This window comes from Phaethon aethereus (genome assembly GCF_964289735.1).
Source record: "Phaethon aethereus genome assembly, chromosome: 4".
Lineage (NCBI taxonomy): Eukaryota > Metazoa > Chordata > Aves > Phaethontiformes > Phaethontidae > Phaethon > Phaethon aethereus.
Genome location: NC_138578.1, coordinates 75,668,985 through 75,690,297, shown reverse-complemented (window position 1 = coordinate 75,690,297; position 21,313 = coordinate 75,668,985). Strand labels below are relative to the sequence as shown.

The following is a 21,313-nucleotide window of genomic DNA, read 5'->3' as shown; positions in this document are numbered from 1 at the left end:
TGTAGGTTGGCTCTCAGTGTTTCTGTGCCTTTGGTGTTTCCCTGTTGCCTTCCTTCACAGATTGTTTCATCATACTGCTGGGCCACTTAGATAGCCAGATTAACATGGTTCCATCAACTAATGGTCTAAGTCCTACACTTGCTACCATAAATTTCAAGGAAAACACCTAGGGTTCTATGATGTACCTTCCACCAGAACCTAAGCATATCCCTAAATTCTGACACTTTTCCAGGTATAAGACTACAGGGAAAAAACACACCAAAAAAATCACTAAAAGACTAAAAGACTTATTGCTGTTCAGAATGCATCTCAAGAAGGGCTAAAATAGAATAAAATAGTTCACTTGGAAGGGACTTATAGTGATCATCTAGTCCAACTACCTGACCAGTTCAGGGCTGACCAAAAGTTAAAGCATATCATTAACAGCATTGTCCAAATGCCTCTTAAACACTGACAGGCTTGGTGCATCAATCACCTCTCAAGGAAGCCTGTTCCAGTGCTTGACGAGCGTTAATACAGCCCAGATCAAAAGATATGCTGAAGTTTTTGTACCCAAGGAATACATCGAAAAAAACACAGCTACACTCTGTTTTAACTCTGTTAATGCTTGTTTCATATAGCTTTAGAACACCAAAAGAAAAGTCACAATATTCTGAACATTTCCCATTCTTAGAATCTTCATTTAAATATTTAGTTAACTGTTGCAGAGGAAAAGTTTCTTCTAAAGAAACTTTGAGACTAACCATTTTCTCCCTCTGGAAGAAATGGCAAATTTGATGGGCAACTTTATTTTAAATATTGACTAGTACTATAAACCAGTAAGGATTGAAGCTTTCTATTTAACTTGAGTAGAGATTCGGATTTGAATGAGCAGCACATCACTAACTGTCCTTAATTCATGATAATACCTCTGAAGTTATATCTGAGTAACTACTTTTTATATCTTACCTGTAAGTCATGAGCAAGGTCCATCATTACATTATAGAGCTTCTCCAAGTTCACACCTATGTTTTGATACTGATACAAATAACATTAAAATATTAAAACGTTAACATTAAAATATTTAAAATACTATCTATTTTAAAAGGTATTAAACTATAAAAATATATTTTTCTCTATGTCTCCTGTTATATTTAATATTTTAGTAATGTTCTTAGACCTCTGCGAAACACAATTCATGAACAGAGCAGTAGAGGTCATGAATATTCAAGATTTTACTTGTTCCTTTATTTACATTTTGCATAGACTGAGTATGGAGAAATAGTACCACTATACTGCCTTTGATATTGAAGTCAGAATTCTATTACTACTTGTAAAATGAGGAAAAATTCCTTGCAATTTTCTTTCTCCTATCAGTACTGCCACTCTTCCGTGCCTGAACTATTCACTTCCTTCCCTTCTGTTCCATAGGTGTTCTGCACAAAGCCATGCCACCTCATTCAGTTGGCTAGAAGATGATTTTGAAATGCATACAGACACTGAGAATACAATCATTAGGTCCAAGAACATGAACAATAAAAATAAACTTAATGTCATCCTATTAAATTTGTTAATCAGGCTAATACACAAAACAAACAATAAAGTGCTGCTTTTCATGACTAAATTCCTGTGAAGAAAGATGGGAATTAAAAAACGCTGCAGATGTAGATTTTCTTTCCTGCAGCCTGTATCTTCCATGATGGCTGAACAATCAAAATTATGGAATAGATTTACATCCAAGCCATTAAGTGCAAAAACACTAGCATTGTCCCATAAAATTCCTGCGCCACAAACAATAGAACCTAGAACAACATTCCAGAGGACTAAAGTTATGTGCTTCTCTGTTCATACATTCTTCCCCAAGAATCACATACTGGTCTCTGTTGGAGGCAGGAAAATAGGTTACATGGAATTAAGTATGACATGTTATGATAGTTCTTAGTTTTTTATGTAAAACAGTGAAATTAAATTAATGGTTATTTATGTACAAAGAAGCATTTACTCTGTGTTGATAAATACTTCTGAGGATATAGCTGAATTATTGGCTCAACTTGGCCACAATACTTTAAGATAGACATTTCTTAATGTCAGATAGGCTAAAGAAGAGAACCAAAAATAATAGTAAGTTTAGAAAACATAACCTACAGAGAAAGAAAACTGCTAGTATAGTGCCCTTCAGCCTTTCCATCTCCATCTTAAATAACCACAAATTTTTCCACATCCTCCTTATAAAGCAGCTGTTCCGTCCTCTGACCTTTTAGAAGCCCACTGTACCTTTCTTGAAATGCAGAGACCAAAACCGCACCATCATCAAGATGTGGGTGCATCAAGATTTTCTATGGAAAAAAAAATCATGTCCCATTTTTGTTCTCAGAACCTTTCCTTATGGTGCCTATATTTTGTTGGCTTTTTGGCTGCTGCTACACACTGGTAACAACAAAACTGGTAACAATGATTCCAAGATCTCTTTGTGAATTGAAACTACTCTGTATGCATTATTCAATTTATGCTTACTCAATTTAGTGAGATCCTCTAGAGTTCCATACCCTGAGCTCGGCATCTGACGATCCAAAAAGGTAGATGTGAGACACATTTGACATAAGGCATTATTTTTAATAAGGGTAATTAAGACTTCTAAGAAAGATTCTAGTACAGTTCTGGTTTTATATAGTAAATGGAAAGAAAAAAGAAGAAAAAAAATCCCAGAAAGGAAAGACTCACAAGAGAAGTCTAACAGGGAAAACCTGCATTAAAACCCATAAGACTATGGAATTTTGAGTAGTACAGAAACGCAGAATGCAAGATAATTATCCCAGACAGTACTGACTGCAGATTCCTGTCCATGATAGTTGGGGGGGATGTCATTAAGCTATGAATTATGAACTAGAACAGAAAGATTGCCACTGAAATTGTTTCCAAGAACATTTTCTTAAGAACAGGCCTGATGTCAGAATACTATGGTCCTCCAGGACTTTTAATCTACCCAGCCAGAACAGCAGTTCTTTTGAAGAAAAAGCAGGTAAGAATAATCAAAGCCATTGGGAAACCTTCAAAATCCTTCCTAAAGGAGGATCTACTATAGTCTAAACAGATCTCCAAATTAAGGATTTTTCCAAAATAAAAAAAATGGAATTCATATAAAAATTAATGGACAGGAGAGGATCTTCCTCTCTCTTCAGGGAGGTAAGGATCCTTCTGAGTTTGTGAGAAGGTATCTCTGGACACCTTTTTCCATCTGAAAAGGGTCTTTTGCAGGAATTGGTCCCTGAATTAGATGCCATTATTTCCCCTTTATCTTCAGGATGACTCTCAGAAACTCCTAGGGAGTGAGGGTAAGCATGGCCTGAGACACCAAATACTTGATCCTGTGCCCTCACAGTGCAAGAGTCAGCTGTAAATCAACAGGTAAGCATAATCTATTCTCCAAACTGTGTATAAAAATCTGCATTGTACACAAAACTCACAATTTTGGCCTACGGTTTGCAAAACAGCCCCATTATTTGAAGAAAAACAGAAATCTGGAACCAAAGCATTACAGCAGATGCAGACTGACAAGAGCAATGCTTCATCCATTATTTGATCCAAACAGAATGCAGAAGGAATCCAAATTACTTGTTGCTGCACAAATACAATAGAACCAGAACTGACTGAAAATTAGTTTATATTAGGACAAATTATAACACATTATTGCTACAGAGGCATGCATTCTGGTACACAGCTGAGGAAGAACCATCATGGGAACTTTATCATATCGGTCCAACTAATTTTTAAGAGAAGTGCCAAGCATAACAGAAGCATGGGAGATACCTACTAGTTACAAGATGTTCTGTTTCATGCTAAACAAAATTACCCAAGTTTTGGGGTAATCTTTGCTGCGGACATATTTTTCCTACCACATACCATAAAATAAAGGGGCACTAGTGTAGCAGTCATTCAAGAACACGTGTAAGCCTGGATCATAGTTGTTTTTACCTTGAAATGACCATATGATGCATGATAACAGCAGATAAGACTAAACAAGATTCTATGTAAGCTGACGTCTGTTAGTAAGAAGCATGTCCCAGCAAAGCCACAGCAGCAGAAAACAGTTAAAACGGGGTAATGAATTCCACTGACCACCCACGTGGGTTCCTCATCTGCTTAAGGGCTATTAGTCTATACAACTTCAGCATTGTTTGTGTCGGTCATTGCTGAGTAGACAATATGGACACCTACACTTCAGGCTTCCCCTTGGCCCAGAGCAGGCTTGAACACTGCAAGACTGAGAAATGGTAGGCCCTTGAAGGTAGGATGCAGAGGGGTGTCTTCAAAGCTGAAATATGTAGATCCATTGGTAGTCATCCTTGTTTTATAACAGTCTAGTCCCATCAGTGAGGGCTCCTCTCTACCCCAGACGGAGTCATTTAAGTAAGCCCACACTCCAGTGAGAAGCCATCAATGTGTCTCCAAGAAGCCTTGTCCATGTCCACTGGTTCTGGAAAAAATCAACTGTCTGTGAAACATTATGCTTTCAGCAACAGACAACTTGATCCCATTCTGGAGGTGGAAGTAAGCCCAATGACAGGCTTCAATTGACACCAAGATTCCTCATCAGCAAATGTAGCAATGACAAGAGCAGTATGATGTTTAGCACCTGCTTCAGTAAAGGTTTCAAGGTATATGAACTATGGCCCCTTTTACTGAGCCTTTTGGCACAGCATCATACAGACAAGCAGCAAGTAGCACATATTCTGTGCTAAAGAGGTGTTGTGGGCAAGCAGCAGGCTATAGAACAAAACAGCATTCATTCAAATGCCAGGGGGACAAGACTAGCACAATACAGAAGGAGCTTAACTGAAGTAGTAGGGCACAAGACATAATATATCACCTGGCATGGATCCCCGTGGGAATACAGACAACTGTTAGGAACCTACCAGTAAAGTCAAAGCAAGAAGGCTGAAAAGATAAATCTGGCAACAGCTAGGATTCACATGAAGAACTGGGACTCACTGAGCAGATAAGCCAAAAAGAAATTGTGAAAGTCCAGGGAACAAGTTAGTTGCATAAGGAATGGGGGGGGGGGGGCAGATAATCACAGGATGTTAGAGGGAGGCATTAACTGGGACTTGGATGAACAAGTCAGCATAAAACCACTGCAGATGGTTGGGCCAAGGAAACAAACCAGACCTGAAGTAGGGCAGGAAGGAAATAAGACTTCAATATTTAACTCATAGCTGGGAATCAGGATAACATAGTTGAGAAATGGTAACTAAGAATAGACGTGATATATGAAGAACAAAAGACTGAGTCAAGCTAAGGAAAGAGACAAGATTAAGGATGCTGACTCACAGGAGGGGACATCACATATAGAAATAATGAACAAGTTTATAGCTTCTGCCTGTTTGCCTGTCCATCCCCTACAATAATAGCTTAATTCCTGAAGTAGCTTCTGAACAACTGCAGTTTACAGCTAGTGTTTTAACGTAAAATGGCTCTGGTTTTCTCAGAAATGTCTATACTGATGGGTATGTGCTGATACAACTGGTATCTGTCCATGCCCTAAATCCACCTGACACCTGTGGATTTGTATCCTAGAAGCTCTATAATCATGTTACAATATTTGTGTCTGAACAAGCAAGGTCTCTGAAAACTGAAAGGCTTCAGAAAAACATTATTTAGATTGCTGCACATCTATTTTTATCATTCAAACAACCTCTGAAGGCTAACGTGTCAAGAGTAGATCACCATGGCCCAAAATACAAATATTTTATAACATTCAGTAAATAAGTTTAAGACAGTAAGACATTTCTATAGTGCTGGGAATAACTTCACAAAAAGTTCACCACACATGCTCTCTTACTGGGAATAAAAATTCACAGATTTTTCATACACATGCTTGAAGGTTCACATTTGACTCCCTACTGTTCCACAGCCTAAGATGTGGTGTCTTTACCAGCTGTGAAATTCAGCAAAATTAACTAAATAAAAGCTACTGGTTCACAGGAATTAGAGAAGACATCAGACATTTTGGAAAGGAAAGCTGGTGTTGTGGTTTAGCTGGAAATAAGTTTGCAGGGAGTTAGAAAGAAAAAAGATCAGATTATACGTTAAGCAATACTGTTACTGAACTTCACATTTTTAAAGAAGAATTTTATAACTGTTCCTGGAGAGTATGATCCCATCTTGATAGAATGCAGTGAACCCTTCCCTTCTCTTCTTGCTCTAAAATTAGATTTCCAACAAATAGTATTAATATTTTTCTTCCATTAGAAAAGCATTATCTGTAATTTTTTTTTTGCAATATTTTGTAAGCAAAAGCAATTCCCTTCCCTTTTTAACCAACCACAAACAATTTAGAACAAACTACTTACTGATGCATTTCTCAAAGTGTCTGTATTTACTGTTCCCATAGAAAAAGGCTTTTCAAAATACTTCTGTATTAAACATTCAAAAGAGGGAACCGTGTTGCTGGGGTTTATCAGCCATGCTGCAATCCTTGGATCTAACACGACACTATCAGCAACTACAAAAATAAGTTATTTCAGACAATTAAAATATTTAACTTACCTCCCATACTGAGAAATACTTCTCAGGTTTTGCCCACCTTTCCTTGTAGACAGACATCATAAATAGACAAGCATTTACACTACAAAAGTGTTAAACATTGAATTCACAGCTGTACACAAACAGTCAGTATCATGACTACATAGGAGTAAGTTCAGTATTGATTATTTTTGAAGAGGGGTTTTTTTTTTGTGGGTTTGGGGTTTTGTTTTTTGTTGTTCCCCCCAACAAAGTTTTAAAATGTAAGCAAACCTTTGGTTCTCAAGATTTAAACCTTTGGTTCTTAAGATTGACTATAAAAGCCTCTCTTTCTTATCACTGAAAAATTTTAAATTCAATTTTTTCTTGTCTCTCCCTCTGATATAGTTTTTTGTTGATGTTAACTTGACTGATATCCACAAAATTCCTTTTGGGGATCAGGGGAGAGAAAATTTACTTCCTAGCAATCAAAATTTTGAGATCTCTAATGTATATATGAATTCATATATGGGTGCACAATGCATCACTCCCAAAAATCAGAACCTTCTATCCTATACGATCATATGTGCTTACACTGCACTTTCTCTCATGTTCACACAGACACCTCACATGGAGCAAGTCTAGTGCTGTTTCATTTCCATTTTAACTACACATCTCAACATATGTGCTGTAGTACTACAAAGAAGAGGAAAGGGAAGCTAGTAACTAGAATGCTTTGTGATATATTCAAAGATAGATGCAAGTATCCTCTTCAGCAACCCCTAAGTTCAAAGGACAATCCACAGGTACATTTATAGAGAACTCCATGCTACACAACCCTATGGACTCAGTTACCTGGAAGCAAACTTTAATGTCCATAATGCAAGCTACAGCTGCAGGACTATTCTAAAGACAACCAGGCTTGTTACCTCCACTGATGTAACTGTTGCTGAAAAAAAACTTCATGTGGCTGCTCAGCAGATGTTAGGGAAGGAGACATCTTGTCCCTGAATCAACTTGAGCTCTGCTGGAGTGGCCAGATAACTGAAAGATACTTCATTTGCATGGTCTCATACCACGATTTTATGTAGCTCACTATACTTTTCTCTAAATGCAAACAGCTATTCACCTGAAAAGCTAACACATGCTAAGGAACAGCCTCAGAAATTGTCTTAAGGATACCCTACTAAGAGAGTCTGTGATTGGAAGGACAGTCTTAGCCTTGGAATTGAGCAGCTTAAGAAAGTATGTCAAACTTGCATCCATTACAAAACCAAACTTTGTGTGTGTCCATGGGATTTCCACTGCTCTTTCAGCAGGAAATAATCCTTACAGGAATTAAAGTAATCTTTGACAACTGTAACAGATTTGCCATGAACTCAAATGATGCATTGTGAAAAGTCAGACTAAGCAACTCAGCCTCACTGATGGGTGGTAACACTGGGCAGCTGATGGCTGTTGGAAAGTGCCTAAAGGCTGCAGGAAGGCTCTGCCTAGTGAGATGCTGGACATTCACAAGCTCATGTGAAGACTGCACGAAGTGAGCACTGATTTTGCTAATAACAACTACATTTTACAAAGGACACAGGGAAGAAGAGAATCCTGTTACCAAATAGTCTCCAAGATACCTCAACGATCCTTTTCTCCTATCTCTACAATGAGCACAAGACAGTCTCTAGCTGAAAAAGGATAACGAATCAAACCCCCCAACCATCCATCCATCCATCCCTTCTTTCCCAGCTAAAATTTTCACCAAAGGTGAGGGTAGCAGTAAAGAGTTATAGCCACCAATTCAGTCCTGGAAAGAGGACGACACCTTCCAGGTGAGGAGGCGGCACATACAGAACTGAAACAGAACAAAGCTGAAAGGAGTGAAACAAAACCAGGATCAAGCTGGGATGAAGAGTCTGCTGATAAAAGCATACTTTCCTCAAGATTGTGAAATGATACGCAAGTCCTGTCCTCCTCCTAACCCGAACCTTTAGCATATCCCAAAGGCAAAGCATGCCATATTTCACTAGTCAGGGATAAGGTATTTGTATGTATTCCACTGGTTAGTACTCTATCTTAAGAACAGGTGCAATCATTCAAGCGATTGCAGTCAGCATGACAGACAGAAATTTCAGTGTCTGCTTGATTTACAATGATGGGATTTTTTACCTTAAAAAAGGCAGGGGATTTGTGTTGGGTTGTGTTTGTTTGTGGTTTTTTAAGGGTTTGGGGGTTTTTTGACCATAGCAGAAATAATGGGTGAAGAAGCATCAACTTCCAAAGTTTAAAGAAACCTAGACAAGAATTCTTTTGGATACTAGAAACTTCAGATTCAAATCCTATGCATCAGATAGGGTCTAACCTAGACCTAGTATTTCCTGTGTGTACAGGTTATAAAACTGTCACTAGTACCAACACTGTCATGACATTTCTTCTCCCGCTTCCCATTCCCAGGGCTAAGTGTCCTTTGTGTAGATCTTCACAGCAGATTCTAAATCATCATCAGTTTACTGTGATTTACTGATGAAACTTTTCAGATGCTGAACACAAGCTGAAGATTCTCCACAGAGAGAGTCCTTCCCAAAAGGTCACGCTTACTTTTGTAATTCACTCAGCAGTAATTCAGTACATAGAACAAAGGGGAAAAAAAAACCACCACACATTATATTTACATCTTCTATCTTCTAAATTGCTTATATATTCTAAGTTGCATTTAAACCCATACAAAAGTGTCTTATTTATTCCTGTCAAAAAACCAAGGACCCATTCAAGTGATTCCTAATTCTGACAACTATGAGCACCTCTGGAGTGTATTTTAGCCTTTCCTCTTGAACAGAGAAAGTTTTTCTAAGGAACATGAAACATGAAGCAGTTTGACCTTTTCAGCTATAGTCAGGACTGTGTTAAGAGCTTTTGTTCCCAGTGGAAGCTATCCTTAAATTATGCAATGATTTGATTCCTACTCTGAGAAGAAATACATCACCTTGATATGCTAAGTCTCTGGTCACAACCTCCCCCAAGAGAGGTGTTTTTTTCCATGGTACTAAAACTGTTTTCCAATATATTACTTAACCACCAATTTAGTTACTTTTACACCTAGTGATTTTCAGAAACATAAAAAGCATAGAGATTACAGGACTAGATCATAGATTAGGTTAGATAGTTACCTTGTTTCCAGCTAATTTCATTACCATAAACTTGAAGCAGAGTCCTCAGGAAATCTTTTGCATTGAAGCAAATAATCGGAACTTTGCAATGTAGCATTTGAAACAACACTTCCCTGCACAGAAGTAGTTCATTAAGACACACTATACTGCTACTAGGTTTAGTGAATTTATTTACATTTAATTAGCACCTAATACTAAACAGTTAACACAAGACACTTCTTTACTCATGTAAAAGCAGAATACTGTATTTCAATATTAAATTCTCAATTCAATAACACCTGAAGCTTAATTTATAATAAACTAAAACCCCAGCAGATATGTCTTATCATGCATCCATAAAGAAAACAAATCCTTATTTGACACTCAAAATTAAATGCAATCTTAATCCAAAAGAGCAACTGGCATCCCTGTAATACTTTAATATACCTGAATAAGATCACAGAGGCTTCTGAGTTAATGTAGTATTGTAAAATCATCATTTCAAAGCTACTAGACAATCTAAATTGCCATAATTACCTAGTGTTAATAGGCTATTTAAATCTAGTATGCTTCACATTTATCACTTTTCCCATTCCTTTTGAAAACGTCTATAGTTCCTACATTCATGCTACTTTAAATAGAGTTTACTGATTATTTGTGTCTTTTTGTTTATAAGATCTATTTTGGGCAATATAGAAAAATAATCATTTTCTATAGAGCTTTCAAGTTTATCTTTGGTGGTATGAAACCACAGTACCAAGTTTTTGGACATGCTAGAAGTTGTGTAGATCATAAGGTATTTTTGCGTACCTTATGATATATTGTAGATCTACTATTGAGCGACTCCATCATTCTTACAACAATTAGCTACAGGTAATTGCTAATGCTAATATACTTATTCCACCTGTTTATTATTGAATTTTTACTGTTCATATGTACCATGCTTTATTGATATCTTATTCTCAATTCAGAATAACCTATATTTAAACTAACAAATTATTAAACTGGTTGTTGGATAACTCCAATATTACAGCTGGAGAAGCACAATTAAGTGATCTGTTCCAAATCACAGTGAAGCAGTGGCAGAGATGCATGTAACAACCAAGTCCAACACCTTGAAAATGAGTGTTTTGTAATTTAAAAAAACAAATTCAGCCACTTGCAATAAAGCAGTTACTACTGAAAGTCATAAAATATTTTAATGGAGTTTTAACATGCGACAGTTATAGCTAAGAATCAGATCCAGCTCTTATTTCTCTCTTTATGGGATACTATTTCAAAGTTAATAGTAAGGAATTAAAATGGATTTTGGTTATACTAACTGGAAGTTTAAAACATATGACAACTTTTAAATTTAATTTTTTAAAGTAAATGCTTTAATTGGACTATCTTGTTGTTTTGATATAACATTATTACTGAATATTAGGGAAATTTCATTCAGGATCTCAAAAGCCATTAAAAAACCTGTTGTGTTCAAAAAAATAAAAAATATTAGCAGAGCTCAAAGGATGTTTACTGTAATGATGTCCATCAAAAATGTACTAGGTAAAAAATGCAGTTCTGGAAATGGAAGACACAAGATAGATAAACCTGGATGAACCCATGATTCTAAATATTTTTTGGTGCCACATAGCTGTACACTGTTCATAAAGGATTTCTAGGTGAATGTAAACAGCTCCTATCAGAATCAAAACCTAGCTATGCAGGGCTGCAGTTAGCGATAAGCTGAGCCCAAAGGAACAGTTTATTCTTATTTGGTTTATATTAGCCGAAGCTTGACACAGAACTAATACAACTAATATGAAATGCAATGAGCTTCACATGTAAGAAGATTCAGCCTGTGCCATGTAACCAACATCACTGTTGCTAAAAGCACATGTAAAGCAAAACAGTTATTTTTTCCTACATACTCTCACCAAGCAAATTTCTTGTGAGCCTGTTGTTCTTGTTCCCAAATAGATGTCCATTCAGTTTTAAGATAAATTAATTTATCATTTTTGTTAGCAGCAATCCAAGCATAGTCAGTTGAAGAGTAACTGGGAGGGTAAGGGTGATCAGTCTGATTCTTCACTAACACAACAACTCCTTTTACTGATGAGGTTAAGACCTGTTAAATATAATTACAATACTATTTCCTCTGACGGATTTTATGCAATCCTATAATGAAAACTTCCCAAATGTTTTGCAATATGAAACCTATTAAGTAACACTAGAGTTACTGAATACACCACTGACACAGTAGAGGAGCAAGCGTTTCAGCCTTGAAACAAAAATCCAGTGACAGACATAGTAAAAACGAGGAAAAAAATATTCTAATTCAAACAGTCTCACTGTAAGTATACAAATACCTGTTTAGTCCCATGAGTTTCATTTTTTTTTTTTTAATTTTTACTTCATAGCTGCAAAAAGATTTAGTCAGAAGTATTAAGGTTTACCTCATTTTACATTTATATTTTGGTAAGCAATAATACATAAAACTGGTCCATATTCTAGGCTCCGGAAGAACGTGGGTTTGTGTTTATCAGAGTCATATGCACAGTTCAAATGGTTCTACAAAATTGACTCTAAACAAAACACATCATTCACTAACCTGCTCCGAGCTGAGCTGTGAAGAACCATCTTGAAATATCATAGTAGTTACAAAAGCCACTGCCTGTTCTATAGTTGCAAGCAATTCTCTTTTTTCTTCACATCCCAAACTCCTGATATCACAAGGATAATTTTCAGAAGACTCTGTTTGTCCAGAAGTACAGTTGTATCTTCTTTCATGTGAAGAAGAGTAGGTCTTTACAGGTAATCTTCTCGTTTTCTCTGAACAACATGTAGGTGCATCTTGCTTTCTTTTAAGGGCAGTGGCTATACTCTTTTCGCTATCTTTCAGGTTTTTTGCTTCTACTGAAAGATTTCTTTCTCTATATCCCCATGTTGGCAAGTCTAAATCCTGGTAATAATTCACTATGTTGGCATCTTGACAGCAAAGCATTGCATCAGTATGTAGTGTCCTGACTATCTGACCAGCAGTACTTTTTTCAGGGCTGGCAGATGTTTTTAAGAAGGCAATTGTGGAATCATTAATTTCCTGGAAAAATTGGAATGTTTTAGTGAACCAATTATTCAACTTACTAGGAGAAATAAAAATAAATGTACATGAATTGATTTAAATATACTTTGAAGGAAGTGCTATTCTATGAAAAAATGTTGATACTAACAAAACAAGAAGTCAGTTTAGGGGAACCACATTACATTACACATTACAAGTATTTTTTAGTAAAGATCATTTTGTTGATTTATATTGCTTACACCCAAATCCACCACTGTTTTTCTAACATCAGTCCAACACTAAAAATGTTAAATCAGCAACTGTAAGATTGATCTAGTTCAGTAGCCTGTCTCCCATAGTGACTAGGTTATTAGTGACCACTGAGTCAACTGGATCTCCACCAATTTCTTCAAACAACTTTTAAGATTGTAAGACATAAGAAAAACATATGAAAGTCACACTGAAGAAGTATTATCAGATGTATAAGTATTACATTCTATTCTGTTTAATCCACTACACCCAGAACAGCTTTCCTGCTCCAGATAGCCCCTGGGTCCCTTTACAGCAGTACGCTATTGAATAGCATAAAGCAAGAAGTTGCATGGTAATGTTCTGATTCTATTCCTTCATCCTCGATTTCCTTCAGAAATTTCCTTGGTATGCCTAATACTGGCCCTAGTATTTTCTTACTGTTTATTTTTCTAGTTTCTTCTACAACATCTTCAGCTGAGATAGATCCTCTGTCTTGATTTCATAAACAAGGACTCTGGAGTGGCAACTGGCAACCTTTCAAAGATTTCCCAAGGTAAACGTGTGTTTAACTATTTACAAATATAGGAAGTTGTATCTTCCCTCAATACTCCTCTTACACCTTGATCATCAACAGGTCTTATAGGAGCTGGCAAACTTTCAACTCCTGAGACATTTGAAAAAAATGATGTATTATTAACAATTATTAGTGATGCATCTGCAAGCTGTTTCTCAAAGTTTATTTGGACTATGCTGTTTTATATTTACATTTAATTTATTAAAATGAAACAACTATAAAAGACTAAAAATTCTGGTAAGTTCAGCTTTTTGCATGATGACATTTTTTACTAGTCTCCTTCATACTGTTACTTAGCCATATTTTTTTTCCTGGACAGATTTTAGTATTCATTTTAAGTCTTCAATATTCTGTTTTGAATAAATCCCTATACTATTTACAAATGTTTTGGTTTTGGAGGGGAAATTCCATATATTTTCTTTTGAAAGCTCCTTCATTTTTATGCAATTTCCTTTTTTGAAATTAAACATTCCCATAGTGACTTATCTATCTTTTAATGCCTTGGAAAGATTATAGTCTCTGTCAGAGCATCTTCCAGCAAGAAAGTTTTGAACCTGATCTCACACAGAATGAAATAAAAAACAATTTCTCTTGTGAGTTCTCTAACTGTTCCACAAACCAGTTGTCTCCTAATTTTTAGTCTCAGCATCATGCATAAGCATAATATTCACCCACTTCACTGAAAAGTAACTGAAGCCTACCATAATTACTGTATTTCCTGCTCTTGTAGCACAGCCAGTCTCCTTCAGTACCTCTGCTGTCACCACCATTCCAAAAACTAAGGCCTTCTCACTTCAAAAGAACCACCATCCATTCCCCAAGATGACAATTTTCACTGATCAAAGGATATCAGCCATGTCTATTCAATCTGTATTGATTGAGCAAGCCAGAATGACAATTTTTTTTTTTTCTGGTTTTGCAATATGCCTCCATCCGGTTCCCATATTCCCAAACCTCAGAACTATGGAGGCAAAGGATGAAAAAGGCTTAGATTGCTTGAGATCATACTTCACAGGATGAGCTCTACAGCAGAAGTAAAATAACAGGTTCTAAGTAAATAGAGATAATTAAGCTTTTGCTATAACCAAAATGAATACTGGTTGTTCTGAAAGACGACAAATTAATTGGACTTAGGCAATGCTAATCAAGAAGTGAACACTATACAAAGTTACCATAAGTGGAAAAATAGTATCACAGAAGGACCAAATGTTTAAGAACCACAGAAAGACAACTAATCCACTCAAGTGTATTCGCCTGTCAAACTGCAAATAGTTTTATTGTTTAACACAGAATTTGAATTAGGACACTCAAGTAATTACAGAATCAGAAATAAGCAATTCTCTTTTAAAGGTTCAAATAAGAACAAAGCAATTTAATTATTGAGTCAGAATAATGCAGCTGGAACTACAATTAACCACAGAGAGAAGCAGCAGCTTCCAGGAAGAACTGATCTTCTACTACAAATAATGACATGGCTGGAAGTATAGAAAACAACTCCCAGGATGTAGTTTGTAATTTATGTGGATGTAGGAAAATTTCGCTAGATGCAAGTCGAAATTAGCACCTCATCATCGCAAAAAGGGGTTCCACTACTATCCAGGTGCACCTGCATGTCTACCTATAAGCCTATTTAATTTGTAGGAAACTATCCCACCCCACAAAAGAAACCAGTTTTCTGCATCTTAAGCAACCTGAATGTACTTGCTAAAGTGTGCAACATGCACCAGAGTCAGAGTAAGGAAGGTTGTGAAATGTGCAGCTGAAACAGGAGTACACTTGCAGGATCTGCAACTCATCAATCAACTCAATCAATCTTGCAATCACGGCCTGAGTTGGGGCTGTCACAGTTATCCATTCCCATTCCTGTACAGGCACTCACTCGCATGCACATTAAACCAAATTCAGAGTGAAGATTCAACCAAAAATTAAAATTCCTAATACAAAGTAATTTTTCATATGAATCAGCTCACTTTATGATTGCGTGCTAGTGATTGTTCAGTGACAGAGGTGTGAGAACACTTTTAAACCCTGGTAACTAAGAATGGGTTAAAAAACTCATTTATTTCTGATCAATCTGTCACAAGATACTAACTTCCTATAAAAAGGATAATAGAATTGGGGCCAAAACTCTCATAGATAAATAGATGCCAAGTGCAAAATAAGACAGAGGAAAGTTATCTGAACTATAAACATATGCAATACATTGTGACAGAGTTGTTATTAAAAAGCCAGCCTATAACAACTTCAAACCTGCTATAAGAAGACTGGTTTTAGTGGTCTTCAATCTTACAATATGCTTGCCTTTTCATTTTTCAGATGTGCATCCTTATCACCTAGTTTATTTTCCTTTGTCTTCTCTATACCTTTAAAAAAAGAATGGGAAACATTTTACAATACAAATGAATCTGAGAGCAGTGCATATAACTTAAGTTACATATAGTGTTACATTACTGACATTTTACCAAACCTAAAATAACTGCAATAAAATTTCCCGGGACAACCATTTTCCTCAAATTAATATTATGCATGCTTAAAAGGGCCCTGCAGGTTCCTAAATGCATATGCAAAAGCATGCTCTGTCCCCATTAAGAAAAAATTACGTCTGTTTTCCTACAAAGTAGACGGTCCTCAGAAGAAGCATTACTATAATACCATAAATATATGTATTTCCTTCTTTCCAGAAAACACATCCCATCTTGGTCAAAGTAAAGCTGCGGGCATGGGCAAGAAGGAAAACACACACATACACACACACACAAAACCCCAAACTCTACACACTTCACACAGTTTAACTGTTTTCTTGGAATTAGGTAGAATCATTCCACAAGAATTTTCTTCAGTAAAACAGTATTTGCTTATACATCTTTAGCATATCATACTCTATAGAGAGTTGACCATGCTTCATCTGCCGAAGACAATTTTTTCACGTTTCATCCTTGCAATAGAACAGGTATTGCAAGACCAGACAGGAACAGTGAGCAAGGAGAATTCAGGCCAATCAGATTGACAGAAAGGTCACCACAAAAAGCAGGATGGCTATCAGTTCTGGGTCTAAGCTAGAGCCCTGGGACCACCACTGAGCTACCAAGGATAGTTAGCCTACAGCTCTGAAAGTAGACAGATGCTGTAGTTTAAAGAAAGGCTTTGTAAATGCACCTTGGGACTCTGCGCTATGCTAAACGAAACAGTTAGGACATGTTTCAGCCCTCAACACTGCCCAGTAGCCCCAAGAAGAGGAGAAGCAAGTGAAGACTGAAATAAAAGAACAAGGTGCAACAGACTAGCAGTAATTACAAATTCAGTAGGTACAACAGACTAGCAGTAATTACAAATTCAGTAGGTACAGGAAGAAGAACAAGGGGGGGGGGGGGAAGAGAACTCCACTGAAGTGCAGCTCTCTCCAGAGTTTGCAATTAGTTAGGATTCCTTTATCTCTAGATTTTTTTACTGCCCAGCCAAAAGACACCTCATGGGCAAAATATATATTTTTGCCCCCTTCTAACTCCTGGTCCATACCAAGGACCACACTCCGCCACTGCTTTCAGCTATGAAATTTGCATTACCAGGAGCAAGACACTTTGTGAATTTAATGTGCTGTGACCATTGTCAAACAAAGCATAAGGTCATCTATTTCTATTTACTGAAACTGTTTTAAAAAACCCTGTACTTAAAATACTAAAAAGCATTTTCAAAGACTAACTAGCTTAGTCTCCAGAAGAAACTAAGCTTATTACTTTATTACATGCAGGTTCATGTTGGTATATCATAGTTGGTGTATCATCAGTTATTTATGTCCAGCTCAGTCTTCTAACCTGAGCTGTTAAAATAGCAAATATGGCACAGCTGTATTTGTAGCTTCAAACATTTTAGGTTTGGTTGTCTTGACACTTCCTACAACAATAAAATTATAATGTAAGAATGATAGTAAGTGAGTTTACATTCACTGCTTTTAATTGTTTCACAGCTAGGTACTTTTTCTTGACAAATTCACCCTCCAGGGAAGATGAGGATTAAGTTTCTCTCTTCAGCACACAGTATTTAGTATTACAGGTATCTAAAGAGCTACACAACCTTGAATTTCTGGTTTATGAAAAAGTATCACCAGATGGCAGTAGAAACCCATCCTTCACTTCAAACTCCTTAAGGCTTGATAGAACCTTTACAAGCTCTACTGCCAAGATAACGACAGAATTTCACCCGATAGTTCAAATCACAGATATTTGTCCTATTTGAACCCAATATTTACCCTCTAAGAGACAAACAGTTTTTCCAGTAAGTAGAATTTAATCTTTAAAGGACTACCAATAAAACAGTTCAATACAGTTTGAAACAGACCAACATGACAAGTTTTGGTTTTGTTTTTTTTTTAAGGGAGGCAAACTTTTTCTTCTCTCCAGACCCACACTGATCAGCTAAAGCTACATATACAGGCAATTTCCTAAAAGCAATTAAAATAAATTTCTTCTTAAGCCTGTACATTAGAAACAATTGTGAGTAATTACTACATCAAAAATAAGAGCAAGATAAGCTAGTCATGTGACCTGCCACCACTAAATGCTTATACTGTTCTTTCACTCCCCAGTGAGTAAGTATTTAGGAGCACTACAAGGATGACAGCAAGCTCATTTGGCTAAAGATACCAGACACCTTCCTGGTGTTTTGTTTTGGTTTTTTTTTTTTTGAAAAGAATCTGTAACTTTACAGCTTGACAGAGCGCGAATGGATCAAGAGCAGATAACATAACACAAGGTAGGTATCACACAGTACAGAGTTCCCATCTAAGACAAAAAACATTACAGAGGAAAATTAAGGAAGGGAAAATTATATGGTAGCAAGAGAAATAGAATGGCAATTAAACTGAGGCAGAAAAGAGATCTGATTTTCTTTAAAATAACCTGGGTTTTGGTCCAAATGTACCATTTTAAAATGAACCCATCCCATATTTCTTCAAATGGGTATCACTGATTTACACAGCAATGAAATACTACCCATTTTACTGCTATATCATCAGGATCCACTGATCCAATACTTTACTAGTGAAAGAAGAGCCTGAACTGTTATTTACATAAAACTGAGGCTGCAATGTACACCACGTACACAAGAACAAATCCTAGATGTAAATCCCATGGACCAGGTAATGTTCCAGGATCTAGTTCTTGGGAGAGAACAGACAACTGAAATTAAGCAAAACTCTAACTTTCTATGTACTACTTTCCAGAGCAACAAGACTGAAAGTCTATGAAATGCACAGAACTGAGAATAAAAATTCCATCTTGCAAAACCTCCCTAGAATCCACAACATTCTGAGTAACATTTGCTCAACAGTCAAAGATCTGCTGAGGCACTTTTAACATTACCTAATTTGCTCTACCACTGGGACTTCTGTTCACTCTTCCCCCTAGAATTTCGCAAGGGGTGAGTTGCTAATGAACATGTGTTTAAAGGACAGACATGAGTCTGGGGAGTTCACAGGCCTTCTGGCAAGTTCCCAGTACCTCTAGTGATCTTTAAGTATCTAGTCCAGAGTCAAGTTAACATATACATTTAATTTACAGTATTAGTTAATTAACAGTTCAAAATTCTCATCTACTTCTATACCACATAGCAGGAACAGGAAGGAAGAAAAAAAACCCACAGTGAAATTGAGGGTACTGTTAATATCCTAGTTCCTTGCACTCACATAGCGTTATTTAATCAGAAAACTCCCAGCAAATGTCAGTGTTACAGATTTTCTAAACCTGGAAGCCTAAACTCTCACCTTTTTTTCTCTTTTTAAAAGGGGACTAGAGGTTTGATATTGTTTTGTTTGTTTAGGTTTCAGTTTTTCAACTGAAAAGAGAAACAAATAGGCTAAGATTTACTCACTCTGGTCATTCTTTCTGCTAGTCTGAACTTCTCCTACAGGAATAGACTGCAAAGCTGTCATAATCCTCTGAGCAATATCAGATAAAGGCACTTTAGAAGTCTCACATCCTATGCATGATGTATACCGGTCCATCTTTAAGATTAAACCTAAACACAGAACACACACAAATTATGCACAATATCAGGGACACAGAACAACCTGCACTTACATCCTGTTGAAATTAAAGATAAAATATAGTGAACATGTTCAGCTATGTAATCTCCTCGATAGAAAATGACACTGCCTCCCTGAAATGCCTATCAGTTTCTAAGTATTGTAAATAAAAATTAGAGAATTGTAATAATTTACAAAAACAGTGCACTAAGTGAAAGGCCTTTGAAATGGTGTTTTAATACACCGTTAAAAAATTAAGCAGTCATTAAGCTAACTTCTAATAAAAAATAATCTTGCAAATAAAACAAGAATTACCATTTATGTCTGAAATACTTCCCCCTTCCTCAACATCTTTAAGCTAGTCTGTATCTAGCAGATGCATACATTTACTGTTATTGGTGCTCAGATTTTATCAAGAAAAAAAAAAACGTTCAAGTAACTGCCAAAACAGAGCCAACACAAGATGAAAGAAACAAGTATTACTATCATGACATACAAACATTAGTGATGTGTTGTTTCAGAAAATACTTATCATAAAAGACCTCTATTCCTTAAACTTAGTATAATTGATGTACTCGAGTACTATTAAATACCAATAACATTAAAATAGTTACTATAGTTTATTTGTCAATTTATGAAACAGGTCAGCAATATCTAAAGCCTCTACAAGCTTTGACTGCAGCTACTGCTGTTCCAAATCTTATCATTTTTTTGAAAAGCAGTTGCTTTTCCAGTTGACCTGTAGCCATACTCCACAATACACAGAAAATACGTGGAGAGCCCCTAGAATACAACATATGGGAGAATTAGAAACAACGGTGTCCATATAGATGACTTCACTGACTTTGTATAGTTAGACCAGAACAATGCATAAAACTTACAACAGACACAAGATAAATATCCAACATTTTGAAGACACTTAAAGGATTCAAGCTGCACAAGCCAACTGCTCTATCAAAAATTGCTGTTAACTAAATTATTCCTATACAAGTTAGTAACTGGAATCCTGTTACTCTGGTCTTCCCCCACTAAATCCAGTGCATGAGCAGACCTTCAAGTCAAGTTTAGCCATCAAGTAAACAATATTTCCTCTGCTTACATGGAAATATTTTTCTTCACTCAAGACCACTGGCAGATTGCAAGTTTGAATACTTCGAAACATTTGTATCCAGATTCAAAGAGGAATATCCATCAGGCTGCATTAGTATTGCCTGTAATGTAAAATTTGAGCTAGACAGGTAAGCACAGGAAGGAGAGGCAGAATGGCTTGCTTTCCCCTGACATTCCAGGACTCAGAAGTATATTTTTTCCCCATGCACAACTCTTCCTAGCTTCCATAATTAAGAGTAATGCTTTTTTCCTACACAGGGTAAAACTGCTCCTCAGTTTCTCAGGGTGGGAAGCAGCAGTCTTAAAGCCTCAGGTGCATATCAAAATGAGAACCTAGCAGACTAAATATAAACAAGACACTATGCACGAGAATAGCCTAAAACCAACACGCAGATTCACCAGAAATATTGACAACACTGAAATGAATTTATAGTGTTTGGCATTTAATAATAAACACAATGTATAGAGTTAAGCAGCACAATATAAAGACATCCAATCAGTAAGGTAAAAAAATTGTAAACATTTAAAAATAAGTTATACTCACATAAAAGTTAAAAATCTGACATCAAAATAGTTTTAACACTACTGTTACTGAAGTTAAAGCTAATCTACTAAGCTTCATCAATATGTACAATGCTTGAACGCAAGTACAGCTGATCCCATAAAAACATAAAAGACTGGAAGTTATCACACTATAAAAG

At 36.4% G+C, this 21,313-nt stretch overlaps 1 protein-coding gene across 1 annotated transcript in view; it reads right to left on the bottom strand.

Annotated features, from left to right (window-relative positions):
- The window catches only part of POLN (DNA polymerase nu), a gene marked incomplete at its 5' end in the record, with an annotated part of 104,223 nt that extends 84,742 nt beyond the window's left edge, over window positions 1–19,481 (bottom strand). The window contains 7 exons of the mRNA XM_081999743.1: window positions 949–1,017; window positions 6,330–6,481; window positions 9,639–9,751; window positions 11,534–11,724; window positions 12,208–12,696; window positions 15,785–15,846; window positions 19,349–19,481. Coding sequence (XP_081855869.1) covers window positions 949–1,017; window positions 6,330–6,481; window positions 9,639–9,751; window positions 11,534–11,724; window positions 12,208–12,696; window positions 15,785–15,846; window positions 19,349–19,481 — 1,209 coding nt within the window. The remainder of the gene's footprint in view (window positions 1–948; window positions 1,018–6,329; window positions 6,482–9,638; window positions 9,752–11,533; window positions 11,725–12,207; window positions 12,697–15,784; window positions 15,847–19,348) is intronic.
- Between the last annotated feature and the right edge of the window lie 1,832 nt (window positions 19,482–21,313).